A 21146-nucleotide genomic window follows, 5' to 3' on the forward strand; every position below is an offset into this window, starting at 1 on the left:
ATCAAATTGGCACAGGTAATATCCGTTCACGTATTCAAGAAGTTCTTCATCATCAGCATCAGAGCATCGCATTTTCTCATAATTGTAGCATCGATTGTACCATGTGACTTTAGTCTTTATATCCATCCATTTACTAACAATATCGGGTTTTAGTCGTTTTTGTCCTTGTCCCACGTTAAAGTTGAACAAAGCTACTAAGCGGGACCATTCATCACCAAGAAGGCAATTAAGGGGAGCTATTACCAGCAGACCCTCGTAAACGGTAATCCAGCATCGTGTTAAGACCAACACCTCTGTTGTCGTCCATGGAGATGTACCATTAGTTGGAGCAGACAGATTAGCTGCATTAGTTGACAAGTCAGTAACGCGGACTGACAAATACCTATGCGGACTGACAAGTCAGTAACGCGGACTGACAAATAGCTATGCGGACTGACAAGTCAGTAACATGGACTGACAAATACCTATGCGGACTGACAAATAGCTATGCGGACTGACAAGTCAGTAACGCGGACTAACAAATAGCTATGCGGATTGACAAGTCAGTAACGCAGACTGACGAACAGCTCTCTGCGGAGTTGAAGGGTCTATATATTGTCATGGATGATCGTTAGATATTTGCGGACTGTCATGTCTATATAAAACGACAAAAAATTATGTATCACTTCATCTAATCTATTTTAGTTCATGTAGTTTGTATGTTTTACAATGGGTTCAAACCCATGGACCGCTAACGAGTATTTGCTTCTAACTCGTGCATATATTAATGTCTATGAGAACACCAGTTTGGAGGATAGAATGTTTTGGGTCCTATTAACGAATACCTTCAACACTGACGCTGAAACCACCATAGAAAACCATCGCAACACGCTTGATATAGTTGCAAAATGGTATGAATTGAAAACAGAAGTTGTGTTATTCAACGATCTTTATAATAAGATTGAAGACGATCATGTGAATGATACCGAGGAAGACATCTTGGAGGCGGCTAAAGAAGAATACAAATCCATTAGCAACGGACAGAGTTTCGACTATGAAGCCCCTTGGAATCTTTTGAAAAATGTCCCGTTTTTGTAACTAGTACTGCGTTTTGTATTGTTCTTGTATTGCTTTATTTATATGTAATATGGTATTTATCCTTTTTTTTTTATGAAAAATAATTCCCATGTTTAAAAACCATACATTCAAACAGGTTACGCGGACTGACAAATAAGTTACGCGTACTGACAAGTCATTTACGCGGACTGACAAGTAAGTTCTGCGGAATAATGTATACTAATTCCTTATAAATTGGACAAGCATTTCCATTTTTACAAGGTGTCGAAAGTTGTGAAAATGAGTTCAGTCAATCAGGTATTAAGAAAAAGTTTCTCCAGCCTACCGACTTTTTTCCTTAATCTGCAAAGAACCAGTCCTAACACCTACACGTACATTACGAAAGATCAGTACAATCGTTTCCAAATCTGTTTCGTCGCATTGGGATGTATGGTATGTAATCCCTTATAGTATATAAATATTTAGTTATTTCAAGTTGTTACATGCCTAATCTAACACATGTTGACTTACAGATTCGTACGTTTCTCACGTCTATGATACCAATCATATTCGTTGGTCAAGTACCTCTAATTGGGGCATATGTAAGATCCATGTACATTGCGGTTGCTTTAGATGGAAATCATGAACCCCTTCTCATAGCGTTTGCTTTGGGAACCATAAACCGTGACAATTCATGGTTATGGTTCATGAGGAGGCTTAAAGAATGTTTAGGTGACAATACAGAAGTTGGTTTCATAAGCCATATGTCTGATTCTATAGACTTTGTAGTTCAAAGAGTCTACCCTGATTCATATCATGACTATTGTTGTAAAAATATAGCCGAGAAAATACGCGCTTCCATTGGAAGCAATACAGTCGTACAACAGTTGTTCTGGAAGACTTGTAAAGCGTATAATTTATCTCATTTTTATGCAAGTTTGAACAACTTAAAAAATGAGGTTAATGGGAATGATCTTCATTGGCTTGACAATATTCCCATTGCAAAATGGGTACGGGCTTGTTTTCCAAGAGTACGTTTCAATGTTAAATTCATTGACATTCCCGTTGTTGTCAATTAGTTTAAAACAAACACGCATGAGTTTCCAATAACAACAATCATTGAAATGGTCCATGACTCGATGCAAGCAGTGTATCTTCAACGTGCTGCGTTTGGAGGTAATTATACGTTATGACATCACTCAAATGGTGAATTGATATGTTATTATACATTATGACATCATAATTTTTGTTTTTTTGATTCAGTTCATTTCACAAGGTATTTTCATGGTCTTCTAACCCCTTATGCACTTAAGGTGATTCATAAAAGATTTATCCACTCGGATGGTTGTAGGATTACGCATATTGTTGGCGACAGATATGAAGTGACTAAATATTCAACAACCGAAACTGTCCAATTAGACCGTGGTATTTGTAGTTGCGGTAAATGGCAAAAATGCGGTATACCTTGTGAGCATGCTATAGCTTCACTACAAAGACTCGAAATTGCAGAAATCCAGCAAATGGTAAATTTAAAGTTAAGTACAGCGGTGTATCGAAATGCTTATCAAACTGAGACGGTCAATCCTATTCCAACCCTTAGGCATTGGGAAATACCAGTTGAAAGTGTTGTGGTGTTACCTCCACGACAATTCAATTGAACTGTATTGTATGGATCACAACGAATATTAATTTGTATTCAGTTCTATGTTAACGGTAGTTGTAATGGTCTGTTGGTGTTCTTTACTTTTTAATAAAAAATGTTTACCTTTAAATAAATAACTGTATCCCCATAATTGTAATGTATGGATGACAACGACTAGACAAACAGCTCTGCGGACTGACACACATTATTGCGGACTGACAAAAAGCTCTGCGGACTGACAACAGCTCTCTGCGGAGTGGAAGGGACTATATATACTCATGGATGGTCGTTGGATTTTTGGTATAGAGTTATAATATTTTTTTTTAATTTTAAAATGAGTTCATCTTCATCTTTGTATATTTGCTCGTGCAACGAAGTTGATTGTTTCTATTGTGATCTGATCGACCCTTTTCTTGCCTCATCACCAAATTTAAGAGAGTCGTATATGTTGGAGGATACTTTGCAACAACTACAATGGGCTGAAGAACAAAAAAAAAAGATAAAGACTCATCTCGAGCTCTCACTGAACGTCGTGACCTCATTGCGGCGGAGTGCAAAGAGGTTGAGGAAAGGACGACGATTACTAAAAACAAAATCAAAGATCATGAGGAATGGATAAAAAAAGTAAGAAGAATATCAAACTGTCTGAAAAATGGCTTGCTGACAAGGATGCAGAAATGATAGAACTTGGTAGCCAAAAGGACCGTATGGAAGATAAAATAAGAATTAGGGACGACTACATAACAATGGAGAAATAAAAGTATCCTTTGCAATTCCCTTAAGTTAATTACTTTTGTTGTACGTTTACTATATGTTTCTGGTTTATTGAATGTATTATCTTCGAGTATTAGTTATTATTGTACTAGTAATTATGCACTAATATAATCATAATATTACCCATCATCTTTAAAATAAACACACCATTTCAAAGTACACAAATTAATGTCCTCTAAAACAAAACATAATTAATTATAAATACAACATCAATCATTCAAATAAAACGTTGAACAATAGTCTTCTCTCTGCGTCCCACTCGTCCAACACGTCTCTTGTGTCCTGTGTGTCTGTAGCGTCTCCTGAGTCCCTTTCCCTTTCCCTTTTGTGTTACTACCTGATGTCACACTACTTTTTGTAGCCTTTTTTTGTTTCTTTGGGACCAATGCCGGACAAGTCACTGCATTATGTGTTGTACTATCACATCTACTACACCTTCTTACTATAGGTTCCTCACCTTATGACGGGATACGATTTCTGTTTCTCGGTCTACCAGCTTGACGTGTATTCATTATCGGGGGTTTAACAACCATCATCTCAGCAGGAATCTCCCAATCACACGGTTCTGGAAGGGGGTAAACCGGCTCCTCATACGTACTTCGGTACGTTTCCATTTTGTAAGCATCTATAGCCAGATGTCCGAAGTTAGTTTTTTTCAAGTGCTTCAAGACCATTATGACATGACCACAAGGCAACCAAGTTCCTTCCCAATATTTGCATGTACAAGTCTCTTGCCTCAGATCAACTATGCCACCATGTTTGAAATCATGAACTTGATATATTGCATCTGAAACACCAGAAACGGATCATCCTGTCGTACGCTCTTCATTTTTACCAACTACTTTTTCAGCCCACTCGGTTAGCACTGTTGAATGTTTCCCTGTAAAGAAGATTTATATAATTAACTTATTATTCGACCTAATTAAAGTCCAAATTAAATTCATACCTCCTTCGATGCGACGCTTGTTACACCATTCCTGTGAAAGACGACAGAAGAACTCAAGAAGGGGTATTATAGGCATCTTCCTTGCATCTACAGATAAAACATTCATGGACTCTACACTGTTCGAGGTCATGTAATCGTACCGTTTCGACAGCGAATATGCTCTAGTCCACTTAGCACGGGGAATTTTATTTAGATACGCTGCTACTTGCGGCCTAGTAGAACTAAATCTATACCACAATTCTTTAAAAACATTTCTTTTGTAAGCTTTCACAAGCCTCCAAAACAACACTTTTGTTTTATCATTTTTCCTAAACCTGTGTACTATGTTTCCTAGTAGATGAAAAGCACACAAGCCATGATGAGCATGTGGGAAAACATTTTCAATACTAACCCGAATTGCATCGGCCCTATCAGTGACAAAAGTCAATTCTTGACAATCACCAACACATTCATACAACTTTTCAAGAAACCATGTCCAAGTAAGACCACTCTCTTTTTTGCATATTCCGTGCGCAAGGGGCAGTATCTTGTTGTTCCCATCCATAACTACTGCATGCAATATGGTTCCCTTAAAATCACCCTTCAAATGGGCACCATCCATAATTATAACTTTACGACAAAAACGTTTGAACGCTCGTATCTGCAATATATTAAAATGGAACACATAAACACTCTATAGTTTGTTTTAAAAAAATTATATATTAAATAACAACAAGTTTTTTGTATTTACCGTGCTCCCATCGGCATAAAAACAACACTCGAAACAATCTTCAGAATCTTTTTGAATATAAGCCACTGTACCGGGATTATGCTTCTTCAAATTGTGAAAATAAATAGGAAGTTTGGAAAAAACATTCTTCAGAGGATCCCAACAACAGTTCCATAGCATATTGTTTTGCACGCCAAGCTTGTTTGTAATCTACATTGATTTCCAGCAAAGCATTCAAATCCCTTGATATTTCATTAGGCCTCCAAACCTTGGAACGAGTTTTTCCCATAATCTCATGCAATATAGTACCCATCACTTTTTTATTAGCATGCTTATGATTAGGGTGTATCTGTAATGACGAACATGTGTGCACGTTGTTGAAAGTCCTGATTTCAAATTCATCAGTGGGATCAAGGCGTTTTGAATATAAACGCCAACAACAGTTCTCAATTTCACAATATACCTCATAACGATTTTTGTTAGAATGTTTGGTCTTAAACTGAAACTTTTCTCTGGTTGCTTTAAGACTCAAAGCAAATATTAGTTGTTGTTTGTTATCATATGTTTGACGAACAAACATATCATCATTTAGACCTAAACTGTGAAATGGTCCGGGTTCAACAATAGGATCAGGACAATCATGTATGGGAGGCATACCGTAAAATATGTCTGAAGCTTTTTTCCCGTGTGTTAACTCATCTTCTGACCATCCTTCATTTGACTCTTCACCGTCTGACAAAGTTTTTTCAGTCAGTCTTCCAAACTCATATAAATTTTTTTCTTCAACCGTATTCACTGCCACAGTTTCTTCTTCTGGACACTCTTCAACATTATCAGATACAACGTTTTCAACATTGTATGGTACAACTTTCTGAACCGCTTCTGTCTGTTCGACCAATCCCTGAAACACCTCTAAATACAAATGTACAATCTCCTTCGTTTCAGAAATTACATTTCTGAGTTGATGAACATCTGCTTCGTCTAAAATATTCATAACATACCCATGAACCGGGTGTTGAAATGACAATGATATATTACTATTGAACACATTAGCCTTACTTTTGACCAAATCAAACAATATTCGACGATCAAAATTTGGCGGAAGCAGTAAACCTAAGTTGTTAAACTTTGGTCTAACGTAGGTGTTAATATCATTACTTATCTGTCAAAAACCCCCAGTACATAAAATAACAAAACTCATATTTTTTTTGAAAATCAAATGAAAAGAACTGATCTATCGACCAAATGGAGCTAAAAATATGAAAAAAACACTTTGTATCAAAAAACCCTCTAAAATGGCCGTTCCAACCACCCATTCCGCGGAGACATTACTCTCTCCGCGAAGGTCCTCGTCACCATCTCCGCGGAGGTACTTATGACCTCCAAACAACTCCCTCCGCGGAGGTCTTATTATATCCGCAGAGGGCCTACGCGGGGCACTATTTTAAACGGTAAAAAATCAGAATTTCGAGTGGTCCGCGGAGATGACGTCATTCCGCAGAGGTCCGCGGAGGGTCCTCCGCGGAATGTATGTCTATAGCTGGAAAAATCTTGTTTTATGACTAAATTTAGAAATTCACCCCATTTTTTGTCTATTTGTGGTATTTTCCCTAATTTCTGTGCCTCTTTATTTTGACGTTGTCTAATTCTTGGTCATCTTTCTTATTCATTTCAATAGATGGATGTGATATTCCGAGTGCAATTTCTTTTTAATGTATTAACATGGTGTATTTGTTCTATGCTATCCAAACGATCCTTCAAAAAATGTTGACTTCCATTGATTAGGATGTGAGTCTTAACATATGTGTTAATATTGCCTTGCCAGTAAGAGAAAAAAGAAATTTGAAAGCTACTAGAAATGATTAGATGTTTAGTAAATCTTGAGTTATGTGATGGCCATTTAGTTTGTCCATGCTATGTTGATATCAAATATTATCAAAAAGTGTTTTAAATAGTTATGCCGATTGTGTTTCCCGTATCAGACACTATCTAATTGATATTTGAAAATAACACATTGTTTCGGTATGTGTTGTGTAAGATGTAGTAGAAAACACTATCTAATTGATATTTGGTCCCTCTTAATTTTTACCTACCGTTAGAATTAAAAAAATGTAATTTCCCTAATATACTTTTAGAATTTAAAACTATAAGGAACCAAAGGTGTAATTTCCTAAATAAAAAATTAGAGGGACCAAAAATATAAATAATCAATTTTCTTTTAGAATTAAGACATAATTTCAAAATCGGTCTTTATGGTTTTAAAAAAATTGCATGTCGAGGATAACTTTAGTAAAATTGTGTTCTTATGGTTTCAAAATCTTGCATCGTTGCCCCTTCTGACTAACTTTGTTTGAAAATAAGGTTAAACATTTGTGAAAAGACCACTTTATCCCTCTTTATTTATTTTACTAATTTATTATCTTTTTCTTTTATTATTGCCAGCCACCCACCTTGAACTTCTTCTTTGGTGCTGCTACCTCTTAAGTGGAAATGAAGCAATTTGATAATGGACTGATTTTGTAACACCCATAAAAATCATGCCAAATTTAAACTTTTTAAAAACATTTCAAGACCATTAATCATTACAAAACTTGTTTTCAAAATAGTAAATATCAGAGTATCCCAGAAACACAGTTATAAATGTGAGGAGCTGTACGATCACGTCTTTGCCTTCTCGCGATCATCTGATGTACCTGAAACAATACTGAAACTGTAAGCCCAAAGCTTAGTGAGTTCCCCCAAAATACTGATACACTGCAAATAACAACATGTACTGGGTCCATAGCTTTACCGACTGGATTACCCATGGGCCCACAGTGTGAGTCTGGCTTGCTTTCTGGGTCCACAGCTCACATCTGGATTGCCTCCGAGCCCACAGTATGAGTCTGACATGCCCTACCCGGCCCTCAGCTCGCATCTGGAATGCTACCGAGTCCTCAGTATGAGTCTGGCATGCCCTGCCCGACCCTCAGCTCATATCTGGAATACCTTAGGGTTTGTTGGCTACCGCACAGAGCAGTACAACCTCAACCCAAACCACATAATATGTCGACATATAACATAACTAATGCACATACAGATAATCAGATAATAACACAGGTAGCCCTACAGATCTACCAAACTGGCATAATAACTAGCATGCAAAACTGACTCATACTCAACATACTACCAACTGCTAGGATAACATATCCAATGGGCCGACATTGGTGCCTTCAACCCCTTAGTATAGTGATGATAACTCACCTCTCAACTGACGAATCGAAGTGATAAGCTCAAACTCTCGAACCACGGACACAAACTCCACCACCTATATTTACCATAAGATCATTTCCATAAATTTCCAATTTACCAAAATACCCCATAAGTCAACTAGTTAATCCTTGGTCAAAGTCAAGGTCAACGGCCAAGGTCAACAGTCCATGCTGACCCGACTCGTCGAGTGCAGTTCACTGGCTCGTCGAGTCCTTCCAGAACTCGAGAAGTCATGAAATCCCCAGTTGACTCGTCGAGTTTTTCTGCAACTCGCCGAGTTCATGCATGTCCAAATGTCGGGAAAACCCTAGCTGACTCGCCGATTCAGCCTACTGACTCGCCGAGTCCATGCATAAATCCTTGCACGACAATCTTCATCGGACTCGCCGAGTTGGCCCTGCAACTCGTCGAGTCCCTTCGGTCCTTTCTTCATTCAGATGCTTTTAAGCCACCCAAAGCTCCATATTGCAGATCAAGCTCCCCAAGGCATGTTTATCACATAAAGTTGAAAAATTTACATGCATGCAAGGCTCTAAAGGCTTAGAATATCAAATCCAAGCTTATAATGGGGTTTAACTCAAAAGGGGAGGTTTATACTTGCTAAAGCTGGAGACTTTATAGCTATAAAGACCAAGATAAGCTCAGATCTGAAGTTGCAACTTCAGACCCTAGCCCATACTCAAAAATGGCTAATATATATGCTAGGAAAGCCCTAATCTTAAATATAAAGAGATCTAGAAAGAGGGAAGGTCAAGGTAACGACTTGTTACCTTCAAACTGATGCCAATAAGCAGAAGGGTCAGATCCACTAGCTCCTCTTGCACCACTCCTCTTATACTTCAAGTCTTATTCTTGCAAATCACCTTCCAAGCTTGAAAATCACACAAGAATGGAGTGCACACACGAATTAGGGTTTCTAGACTCACAAGGGGATGTAAGGGGATGCTAAGGGGGCAAAGGATCCTTTAAATAGGGTGTAGAACCCCGAAAATTAGGGTTTCATCCTTCAGCTCCAACTCGTCGAGTCGTGTCCTTCGACTCGTCGAGTTGGTCACTTAAACACATGGCCAAAACGTTCCTACTCGACGAGTCAGGGCATCCAACTCGTCGAGTAGACCTTTCAATATGAAAAATAAAGATGTAAAACTAATACCCGAGAGTCGGGGCGTTACAGATTTTGTCCGGAATCACACATACATCTTGGTTCTTGATTGATATGTGTTAGACAAAAGGATTGAGGACCATATATACAAGAAAGAGTGAGATTTTTGATTGAAAATAAACACTTAGCATAAAAATAATGTAATACCGTAAATTTATCATCAACATAAACAAACCTGAATTAGAACTTGTAGTGAGAATCAAAACATATATACAAGCTAGTTGTCGGAGACGAGGGCATAAGGGCCTTGGGATGGTGTTGCAGAATACACAATCCAAGATCCTTACAGAGTGTGCATTATACCCGTGGGTAAATCCTCCATGGATCATACGGAGAGTATATAATACTTGTGGGTAAACCATATGTATGGATTCTAGCTCAGCCACCAGGAGCCATCTGCGCCAGAGGTTTTCCAATAAGAAGCCATCCATATGAGTCATCCACCGAAGGGAAATGTGATCGGAAAGAGAGGCACACATAGAAAGAGAAGGGATGTAGAGGGATAATGTTATATTATATTTAAGGGGTTGTTAAATAATCCTTTAGAAATAATAAAATAGAAAAATAGAAAAAAAAGAATGGTAAAATGGCCATTTATGTGTTTTAATGATGTAATTTAATATAGTTAGCCAAAAATACCAACAATACAATAGTTAGAAACCACATGGGCAAATCTGAAACTTTTTGAAAGATTTTTTTTAGAACAACAACGAAATAAATTAAAGAAACCAAAACTAGCTAGGAGCTAGCAAATACAAGAACAAGGCATAATTGGATTGATTAACCTAGCAATCCAATTGATCCTAGAGTTAGAGTTTCAAAAAGTAAACCAACGAAAAGAAAAATCAACAATATTATCAAAGATAAACTGTTTCCGGTACTTTGAAGACCGAAAGACAAGTGCATTCTTATACGTCCAAAGCACCCAAATGGTAGTCATAAACACCGTTTCCACAATAACTCTTTCCATTCTAAAAACCGGACGAGCATCAATCCAACTAATCATCTCCGAAGGCATAGAGGAACAACGAACCTGCAAGTCTAGCCACAAAGAAATACGATTCCACACTTGAGTAGCCATAGGACAAAGAAAAAACAAATGATTAATAGTCTCTGTCCTAGCTTGACAACAAAGGCAAAGAATCGACTCCAAATCCACTCATCTATCAACCAGATTTGTCCTTAGAGGAAGTCTATCTAACATAAAACGCCAAAAGAAAATATTCACTTTAATTGGAAGTCTCTCTCCGTAATTTACAAAAAGGTCTATGTATATTTTTTTATAGAAATGGTTCACATTATATTTTTTTATTCCATATGTTTAAAAAAATTTAAAAATAGTCCCAACCTAATAGCAAATTTACAGATTATGTCCCTCCCAAAACGTAAATAGACTTCTGGTGATGGCGTTCTTGCGAAGCGGTGATGGAACAATTTCTAGTTTCTAGTTATAAATAAAATAAAAATAATCATAAATAATATTTATTTAAATAAAAAATTGAATTGGATTACTAATTTTTAAACTTAGGTAGAAATGCAGAATTGGGAAAACTAAAGAGACGACTGGCAAACCCTCGCCCCACAAGCCCTTGAACTGTTGAACAACATCCCTTTACTGAAGACTGAAGACCGTAGTCACAGCTCTGGCGTCTGCTCCCCGGCGTTGCCCGCCGCCGATCCGTTAAATTCAGCCTCCTTCTCTAGCGGCTTCCAAGTAAGTTCATTTTCTTTTGTTTATTCTTTTTGGACATCTAATTTCCAATTGGTATAACATGTTTTTGGTTACTATGAAGTTCATGATTTGAATTTTTTTGGAGTATTTATCGTTCGTTTCGATTTCATCGGTTTTCTTAATGGATGTTTCAAATCAGAAACTTACATCTGAACAGATTAATTGATTTGAAACCCTAAACCACTAATCTATCGTGCTTTTGAGACTGTTTATAATCAAACTGGAGTTGCGAATTTCGATTATGGATGATGTACTAATTCAATTTTAATATAAGTTTTGTGTAAGATATCCTGTAACTACAACATGAACTTGTTCCTATTAGATGACATTGAAGATATTCTAAGAACAGATCTTAATACTTCAGGAGAAAAGTAGGCTTTTTATGTAAAGTGCCTATCTTATTTCATTATATAATACTTATCTTTATGGATTCCGGAATTGCATATAATCAACATTGCTTATATCATTTTGGATTTTGTACTTATAAGAAAATGGACATCCACATATGAATAGTATGAAAATAACATAACACAGAGATTTTGGGAAAAAAAACTATCATCCAGTCTATGCCAATCTTTGAATTTACAGATTACATTATGATTCTAAACTTCTTTCTATCATATTGGTTGGAAAATACCATTAATCTCTAACAATGTACTTTCGATGCTATCTTTAGCTATTCAGAATTGTTGACCTTTTTATTCAACTAAAACATTTTCAGATTTTAATGGGGAAAAAGGTCAACAAGAAGGCAGCCCGCAGTGCTCAAAAGGACAAACAGATTCCATCTTTTTCTCCCAAAACAGTTTCACAAGACATCATTCCATCCATTGATACAGTCATCAATGGAGTTTCTGTTATTAAAGAGACTAAAACATGTCCTCATCTTGAAAAGGGCATCAATTTTGAAAACTTTTCCTTAAAAATAGCATCACTTGAGTCTCACAAATGTGATGATTGTAGAGAAAGTGTGAACGATAGAAGGACAAAAAAGGGAAAAAAGAATAAAGGAAATGGTTCAAAATCCGATTCCAATTCCAATTCCATATGGGTATGCTTGGAATGTGGTCATTTTTCATGTGGTGGTGTTGGGTTCCCAACAACCCCTCAAACCCATGCAGCACGCCATTCAAAACAAAATCGCCATCCATTAGTTATAAAATTTGCAAACCCTAATTTAAGATGGTGTTTCATTTGTAATACACTTATTCCAGTTCAAAATGGAGAACAAAAAGACACATTATCCGAATTTGTTAAAGCATTAAAGACTCAATCGTTAGAAACGCGTAAAGATGTTGATGATAGTGATACAGCCGAGGTAAATTCCGTAACTACCCTTGAAAATGGTGGATACATAGTAAGGGGTTTAGTGAATTTAGGGAACACTTGTTTCTTCAATTCGGTTTTGCAAAATCTTTTAGCAATGGATAAATTGCGGGATTATCTCTTGAGACTTGAGGGAACTTTAGGGCCTCTTATGGTGTCTTTAAAGAAACTTTTTGTTGAAACTAGTCAATCAACAGGGGGCAAGAATGTCATTAATCCACGAGCCTTTTTTGGGTGTGTTTGTGTCAAGGCTCCACAATTTAGGGGATTTCAACAACATGATAGTCATGAATTGCTTCGATGCTTGCTTGATGGAATGTGTAATGAGGAATCTGGTATAAGAAAACGTTCTCAAAATGGTAATGCTACTCAAGAACATGTTCCTACTTTTGTGGATACCATTTTTGGAGGACAAATTTCTAGCACTGTTAGTTGTTTGGAATGTGGGCATAATTCGGTAGTATATGAGCCATATTTAGATCTCTCATTACCTTTACCTACTAAAAGATCTCCTCCATCTAAAAGGGTTCAGTTGGTTTCTAAATCCAAGAAAACAAAACTTCCTCCAAAAAGAACAGGAAAATTTCGGTCAAAGAATAAAAAGGAAAAGGATTCCAAAGTAGGCCAAAGTTTTATGAAAACTTCAATCATTGAAGAACACTTGGGACCCACAAAGTCTATTGAACCATGTGTTAATGGGCAAGTTGAGTCTATTGTTTTAGAGGAAACCACATCATGGTTGGATTACCTTGAACCAACTTCGGAATCATGTATTGAAGACATGTCAGGAATTCATGATTCTGGGAATAGCAATGAAGTTTCTTGGAGAGACGAATCTCATGTAAAAGTTCAAGAATCTGAAGTTACCTCAACTACGGAATCACGTAATGAAGACTTGTCAGGAATTCAAGATTCCGGAGATAACAACGAAGCTTCTTGGAAAGATGAAGGCTACTTAAAAGTTCAAGAATCTGAAGTCGTCTCAACTATGGAACCACGTAATGAAGACCTTTCAGGAATTCAAGATTCCGGAGATAACAATGGAGTTTCTGGGAAAGATGAACCCCAGTTAAAAGTTCAAGAATCTAAAGTTACCTCAACTACGGAATCAGGAATCCAAGATTCCGGAAATAGCAACGGGGCTTCTCGGAAAGATGAACCCCTTGTAAAAATCCAAGAATCTGATGTTACCTCAACTATGGAATCACAGAATCCGGACCCTTCAGGAATCCAAGATTCCGGAAACAGCAGCTTAGTTTCTTGGAAAGATGAAACCCAAATAAAAATCCAAGACTCTGAAGTTACCTCAACAACGGAATCACATAACAAAGACCTATCAGTGATTCAAGATTCTGGAAATAACAACGAAGTTTCAACAAGTGGTGGCAATGAAATTACAAAAGAACCCTTGGAAGTTGATGGGTTTGGAATTGGAGGTCTGTTTGATGAACCTGAGCTTGATGTAAAACCCTTGTCAAATGGAGATGAAAAAAAAGGTTTAATGACTACAAGCAACAGTGAATCTGATCCTGATGATATTGATGACAATAATTCTCCAGTTTCAGTGGAGAAATGTTTGGCTTACTTCACTACCCCTGAGCTTTTAACAAAAACCGAACATGCGTGGCAGTGTGAACAATGTTCAAAACACCAAAGGATGAGACTAAAGAACAAAACCAGGGGTAAAAACGGAATTTCATGTGATTCAGGCGTTGATCACTTGCTTACCAATGGGTTTGGGAATCAGGATGCTGAATCTTGCAGTGTAAACAAATCCAATGGTGAATGTAAGAAGCATGAGTCAGATAGCAGCGAAGATGATGACGTGGATTCCAAGAGTGCCAAGGTGGCGAGAGATGCGTCTAAGAGGATTTTGATCAGTCGGGCCCCACCGGTTTTGACTGTTCATCTGAAAAGATTCTGCCAAGATGCTCGGGGGCGTTTAAGTAAATTAAATGGCCACGTCAGCTTTAGAGATACAATCGATCTTAAACCCTACATGGACCCTAGGTATGTTTCTTTTCTTATACTAAGGCTATGTTTGGCGTATTAGCTGAAAAATTAGCTGCTAACTGAAAAGCTAGCTGATAAAAAATGACATTTGGGCTATGTTTGGCGTATTAGCTGAAAAGTTAGTTGATAGCTGAAAAGTTAGTTGATAGCCGAAAGGTTAGCTGATAAAAAATGGCGTTTGGTAAAACTAGCTGAAAGATATAAAATGACATAAAAAGACATGTAAAAGAATGTGTTTATATAATTAATTAAGGGGTATATTTGGAGTTTTTTAAAAAGCTTATAAAAAGCTAGTCTAAGTAGCTTTTCAAACAGTTAGCTTCTAAGCTAATTTTTGGCTTGCCAAACATGACAACTTAAAAAAGTTCGAAAAATAAGCTAGCTTATCAGCTGGTTGTGGCGTGCCAAACACAACCTTGGTAAAAACTAAGATTCAAAATGATATAAAAGGACATTTCCTATAATGAGTTTTCTATAATTAATTAGGGGTATATTTGGAATATTCTAAAAAAGTTAGTCTAAACAATTTTTTAAAAAGCTAACTTAAAAGCTATTTTTTGGCTTACCAAACATGACAATTTAAAAAAGTTTAAAAAATAAGCTTAGCTCTGGCACGCCAAACATAGCCTAAAACTCTATTACATGACAAGTGTTAAAATGACCAAATTGTCCCTTTGATTTATTGCAGTTGTTGTAAAGAAAAGGAGACATATAAATACAAATTGATGGGAGTGGTGGAGCATTTAGGGTCAATGAGGGGAGGCCATTATGTGGCGTATGTGAAAGGAGGTGATTGCATATGGTATCATGCCAGTGATGCGTATATCCGTGTGACTTCTTTGGAGGAAGTTCTTCGGTGTGAGGCCTACATTTTGTTCTATGAAGCAATGTGAGTTTAAATTTTTTGATATTTTGTTTATTTAATTATTTTTAAAACTTCAATCCTTTGATTTTTCGGTATTCTTTTTGGGAAATCACGGGATGTTGTCAAATTTTGTCTCATGAGTATACAATAGAGCGATATTTTTCATTGCTGTTTTAAATTAATTTCTTGTAACTTTTGATTTGATATCGAGGAGTTAATGGCTCATTTACAGCCATAATTTTTGTTACTTGTAATCTTTGATGTTATTTGAATTAGGTTTGAGCTTGCTTTGATAATTCATATAACAAGGGAATAAATGCAAATGGTTTGAAAAGTTCAACAATAATGTTCCATTAAATCACCAAGTAAATTCATTTTCAACTAAAGGATTTGGACCATAGTAGTTCTTACAATAAAACACTCAAGAAAGCACCAAGTTTAAAAACTAATTCACAATCAAGTTTCTAACAAAAATGATTGGTTTTTACTCGAGAACGTGTTGTTTTTTTTTATATGATTTTAATACTTTAGCCACTTGTTTGTGAAGTATATTTACAATACATTATGTAACTTAATATTATTTTTCGCGAATAGCATAACCCTTGTGGTCGGTTTGATTATTCCTCATGCATAACTGAACGCATGTTGCTACCACAGTGTTGTTTGTTATATAAAATAAGTTTATGATATTATATAAATATGCTATTTACCCTTTCTACGCATTCTTGTATCACAAATATCTCGTAAAATACATTAATTTCGCGAAGTGTTCTTTATTGTTATATATGATAAGTTTTATTGGAACCAAATGGCATATTTTCTATCGTTTTTTCATTATTTATATTTAATTTATTTAAATTAATAATGAATTCACGATAAAGTAACATTATAGTACTTATATTTATATTTAATTTATTTAAATTAATAATAAATTCACGTAACACTAACATTATAGTTCGGTCCCCTCGTTCCCTTGCTTTGATCCTCTGTGTCTTTAAAACCTTCCTTAATTAAGAGGAGAATTCCTTCGTACTTGAGTGTCCCAATGAGCCTGTAGGCAAGGTCATTCCTATTTTAATGCACGACATGAGGTTGTCTATCTCACTAGTATTTGAATTGGAATGCCAAGCGGAGGAGTGCAATTGACTTATCGCGCTATCCGACTTGTATGTGAAAAGTATTTCGTACTCGTAATTGATCCCTTCCTAGCGAAAGGTATGCTTCAATGAAAAGAACACAACACTAGTAGTGCCCCTTTTGACAACCAAGTTTGGTAGGCTTCACGTGGCTAGGAAGGCATAGTCCCATGCGTCCGTTTGTGGATCGCGGTTCGTCAGCAGAAGCATTCTCATCTTCCGAAGAAGATGAAGCTACTAAGATAGGAATTAGGAGTTGCTTTTCCGGCTGATAAAGTTATTGAGAAAGCCAACAATTCTATCCGTTTATTCCGAATATCTTAGATCGAACATTACACCAAAATTCACAACTCAAATTCTTGATTTAGAAATTCTATCAATCAATGGCTAGTCAAACTTAGAAGAAAGAAAGTCAGAACCTCCATGACTAGGACAAAAAAAGACGAATGGAATCCTTGCCTTTTGCCTCTATGGCCATCCAACCCTCTCAAGAAGACCATTAGTTAGAGTACTTTCTTTCTTTCGTCTAAGGGTGCCTAACTCCCGCACCGATCATTCACGTGGGAGGGGGGGGGGGGACTGTGAAGTGGGTAGTTTATTTGGAGCGGATGCCTCCTAAAGAGTATGGTCTAATGGTGCACTTTTGTAAGAAATAAGGATGAAAGGACCATAAGTGACAGGTGAGGAAAGTTAGGAGCTAGATAGAGGGTCAACTACCCCATTTTGCGGGGAAGAACAATTTAGAGTAGGGAGGAGAGCACATATGGCTATTTTTATGATGAAAAGAAGATCTAGAATTGTTTTTGAAGTCATCAAAGTATCTGGAAGTCAGGGTTGGAATTTAGCACTTAAAGGTATCATCTCTCACTCTTATCACATCCAGATTTGAACCTAAGGTTTGTGTTGAGCCAAAATCCGATGATGGTGAGTAAACTGATTGTTAAATTCTTGATTCATGATTGAATTTTATGTTAGAACTCCCATCCTTCATTGAATCAACTCCAATTTTGTTTTAATGAAGATTTGGTTGAGATATGGAGATTCACGCGCCATTAATGGAGAAAAACTCCTTGAACCATGAATTAAGAGGCGGCGGTTAATTGAAATTATGATTTCAATGATTCAAATCTAATCCCATATGATTTAGAACATTGATTGTTCATTAATAGTTATGGAGTGAATCAATTGAAGCGACCTCTCTTAGATATAGCTTTGTGAAGAGTTTCATGGATGTAATCCCCAATTCCATTCTATGAATTCCAAAGAATTAAGCTCTATGAGTTATTTTAAGCTATATAAATTATTTTTTAGGGAATTATTGATAAAATAAGAGCTTAGATGAATCATTGTTGGCGATTTGATAATTAAGAGATAATAAGACCTTTGTTGTTATTATGATGTTCATATAAGCATCCTACAGCTTATATGACCTGTAAAGGTCTTAATGATTAAGTTATAATAAGGAAAAGATTTGATTGAGTCAAAGTAATGTTAATATAACTTTAGGTCATTAAGATCCCATGGTAAAGTTTGATGCATAACGAAATCAAGAATGGCAAAGTATGATGCCTTAATAAGAAATTTGGCATGAATGCGTAGTGCTGCAACATTACACGTCAGTGTTATGTTTTGACTTGGAAAAACATGGCCATGTAATGAGGCTGTGAAGGGCATTATACGATCGTGTAATGCCAAGGAGAAATGTTACATGTGCCTTGTACTGTTCTAAAAAGGAAAATGCTATCTTGAGTTTGGCTTATCCGTTTTGTGTCCCATTCTTCTAACACTCTCTTATAGATAAAATATAAAAATAAATTAGAAAATAGGTTTGAAATAAGTCCTAAGGTTATTTTGGTCAATTTAGTAACCAATGCTTGGTATTGTTTATAGATGGTTGTTGAGGTGAAGTGAAGAGTAAAAAACATAAGAGAGCATTCAATAAGGAGTCAAGGTGAGTTGTAACACTCGGTTTTGGATTTGCTTTTTTATTCGGGGCTGCAACCCAATCTTTAGTGGTCATGAGGCTTAGGGCCTTGGGAAAGAAATAATTTCGCCCTTCTCGGGTGTGGGTGTTATGGTTTAAGTGATCTAAGTGTTCGATTGTGTCTTCGGAGGCCAATGATATAATCGTAATTTGATAATTTGGTCTTTTATGGATTTTGGGTTTTGTTCGGGAGGTTTAAGGCTTGGGTGTGTTGGTAGAAGCGTAGGGCTTCTTGCCACCTTTCCATGTATATAAGGTTCGTTGGAAACAGACTTAAGATGATGAAGTTATGGCATTTTGAAGATTTTGGCAGAAACGGCCCTTACTGGAAAAGGCTTGCGTTTCAGTCCCATGCATGCATGGCAGAAGGCACATGCCTGGGTGAGTATGCCTAACGTAATGGTCAGAGTGCCAAACCCTAATTTTTAGGGTTTGGGCACTATTTAAACATCTTTATGAGCTCAAGGCTCTTTCCTTTCTCAGCCTCCATTACATTCTAGCCTCATTTCGGAAACCCTAATCTGATCTTGAGTGTTTGAGAGATCTAAGTGTGCTTTTTGGTGTGTATTTGCTCATTTTTAAGAAAAGGGTGCTTGATGCTAGCTTGTGGTTCAAATGAGGACGTTTAATCTAGACTTTTGGCTTCATTTCCAACTAACTCAAGGTATAAAGTTCTCATCTTGACTTCTTATTGTGCAAGTTTGAGTTTAGGGCAAGATTAAGGGTTTTTATGGTGTATTAAGTTCTCCTTGTGAGTTTGAGCCACTCCAGGAGCTTGGAGTGATAGATCTTGCCTCTTCTGATGTTTCTAGTTCATAAAAATGCTTGCTTGATGCTTAGAAATGGTCCATGCATGTTCTAGTTAGATTATATTGGGTCTTAATGGATTAAGTTGGTTGTTGGGTCCCATTGAGTCATGTAAATACATAAAGGTGCCGACTTTATGCTTTAAGAGCGTAGTTGGAAGGTCTTCTGAAGTTTTGATGCAAGGACTTAACGGAATAAGACGTGTTTTGAGTTTTGGAGAAATTACGGTTACCCCCCGTGTAACTGATGGTACGCCCAACGTACCTTCTTTTGGTCGCAATATGGAATTCCTCGAGTACGCCCAATGTAGCTGAGCGTACGCCCCGCGTTCGTCATCAGATGGGTTTTGGGTTTGTTTCATTTTGGGCTTCGTATCCTCGGGCCACTTTGTTGCTTTGGGCCTTTTGGGCTAATTGAGATTTGTTATTGACTAAGGAATTATTGGGCTTTAGGATAAGGCCCATATGGGGTTGGGCCCAATTTGGAAAATTAGGCCATTAGTGGGCTTTTATGGATCTTGTAGTTTTGGGCCTTTTTGGTTTTGGGCTTGGGCCTCAGTTTTGGTTCATGTTGGGTCAGGGGTAAAATGATCATTTTACCCCAAGTAAGGATTATGGATCATAGTTTGGAATCCAATTGCTAATTTGGTGTTATTTTGGTATTGATAGCTGGAGGAGTCGTTAGAGCAGCAACTAGGGATTTCTTTCAGGGAGCTTCTGCATTCGAGGTGAGTCTCCTCACTGTTCCATGGGTCGAAGGCACCAATTCCTACCCTTTTGGTTTAGGTATTGTAGGAAGACCGAGGGGTAACCCTTGGCAGTTTGTATGAAAAACCAAGAGGCGACTGTTGGCAAACTGTATGCAAGACCAGAGTCTGAACTCTGGCAGTTAATTAGTTAAGTAGTGTAGGTTGTGTGCTAGTTGTCTTTGTGATGCTTGCATGGAAGATCCGGAGGTGGCTCATGGCACTTGTCTGTAAGACCCAAGGTTTTGGCCCCCGGCTTGGCAAGGAAGACCACGAGGCGGCTCGTGTCATAATGACAAGACTATGGTTGGCACATATCACTTTTAATGATTGATTGGATATGAATGTCACGTATGGCTCGTATGATATGTATGGTATGTGGTATTTGGGGAACTCACTAAACTTTGTGCTTACAGTTTGTGGTTTATGGTTTCAGGTACTTCCGGTTCGAAAGAGAAGGACCTGACTTGATCGCAGCGCACACACCTATGTTTTTCCGCAACTTATGATTTTGGGAGTTACTCTAATAATTGTTTTAATTTGGAATATCTTAATGCTTGGATAAATATAAATGGATGTTGGAATTTATATATTAAAAATGAAAATTTTACCATTGATTTTCGGGATGTTACATGAGTAGTATGTAATGCATGTTCCATAATATCAAGTTTTGATATTATTATAATGAAATTGAGTTGAAGGGTTTACATAATTACTTTCTATGTGTTACTTATATTCTCATTTACTTGTCCATTTCATGGGTGTAGTTGCATGTTGCATTATACTCTTTCTATTATGATGGAATTTAAATGTTTATATTTGATAAATGTTTTTAATAGTTAAGAGTAATAATTTTCAAAGATTTTAAAGATAAGAGTTATGTGTTTTGAAAAGATTTTTGAGGAACTCATCATACGTAAACGATTGAATTAATCCTTAGCTACAAACATGGTGAAGTCCTAGTATTACTCTCTAGGCATTCCTAATGCCTAACATATTACTTTTTAACATGTATCTA

General features: G+C 36.9%; 2 protein-coding genes across 2 annotated transcripts; both read left to right on the plus strand.

Moving 5' to 3' along the window:
- The first annotated feature begins 708 nt into the window (after nt 1–708).
- On the plus strand, nt 709–2693 carry LOC145121285 (uncharacterized). The gene is made up of 6 exons (XM_079057061.1): nt 709–1073; nt 1193–1251; nt 1346–1488; nt 1569–2045; nt 2115–2211; nt 2299–2693. The coding sequence occupies exons 1-6, from the start codon at nt 709–711 to the stop codon at nt 2691–2693; spliced, it is 1536 nt and encodes a 511-aa protein (XP_078913187.1).
- Nucleotides 2694–11056: 8363 nt separating this feature from the next.
- LOC145158629 (ubiquitin carboxyl-terminal hydrolase 2-like) lies at nt 11057–20677 on the plus strand. The gene is made up of 4 exons (XM_079077497.1): nt 11057–11234; nt 11974–14588; nt 15280–15480; nt 20565–20677. Exons 2-4 carry the CDS (start codon nt 11980–11982, stop codon nt 20635–20637), a joined length of 2883 nt encoding a protein of 960 aa, XP_078933623.1. The 5' UTR covers nt 11057–11234; nt 11974–11979; the 3' UTR covers nt 20638–20677.
- The last annotated feature ends 469 nt before the right edge of the window (nt 20678–21146 follow it).

Source organism: Lactuca virosa, chromosome 1, assembly GCF_052849685.1.
Source record: "Lactuca virosa cultivar CGN04683 chromosome 1, Lactuca_virosa_CGN04683_v6, whole genome shotgun sequence".
In the NCBI taxonomy this organism is placed as follows: Eukaryota; Viridiplantae; Streptophyta; class Magnoliopsida; order Asterales; family Asteraceae; genus Lactuca; species Lactuca virosa.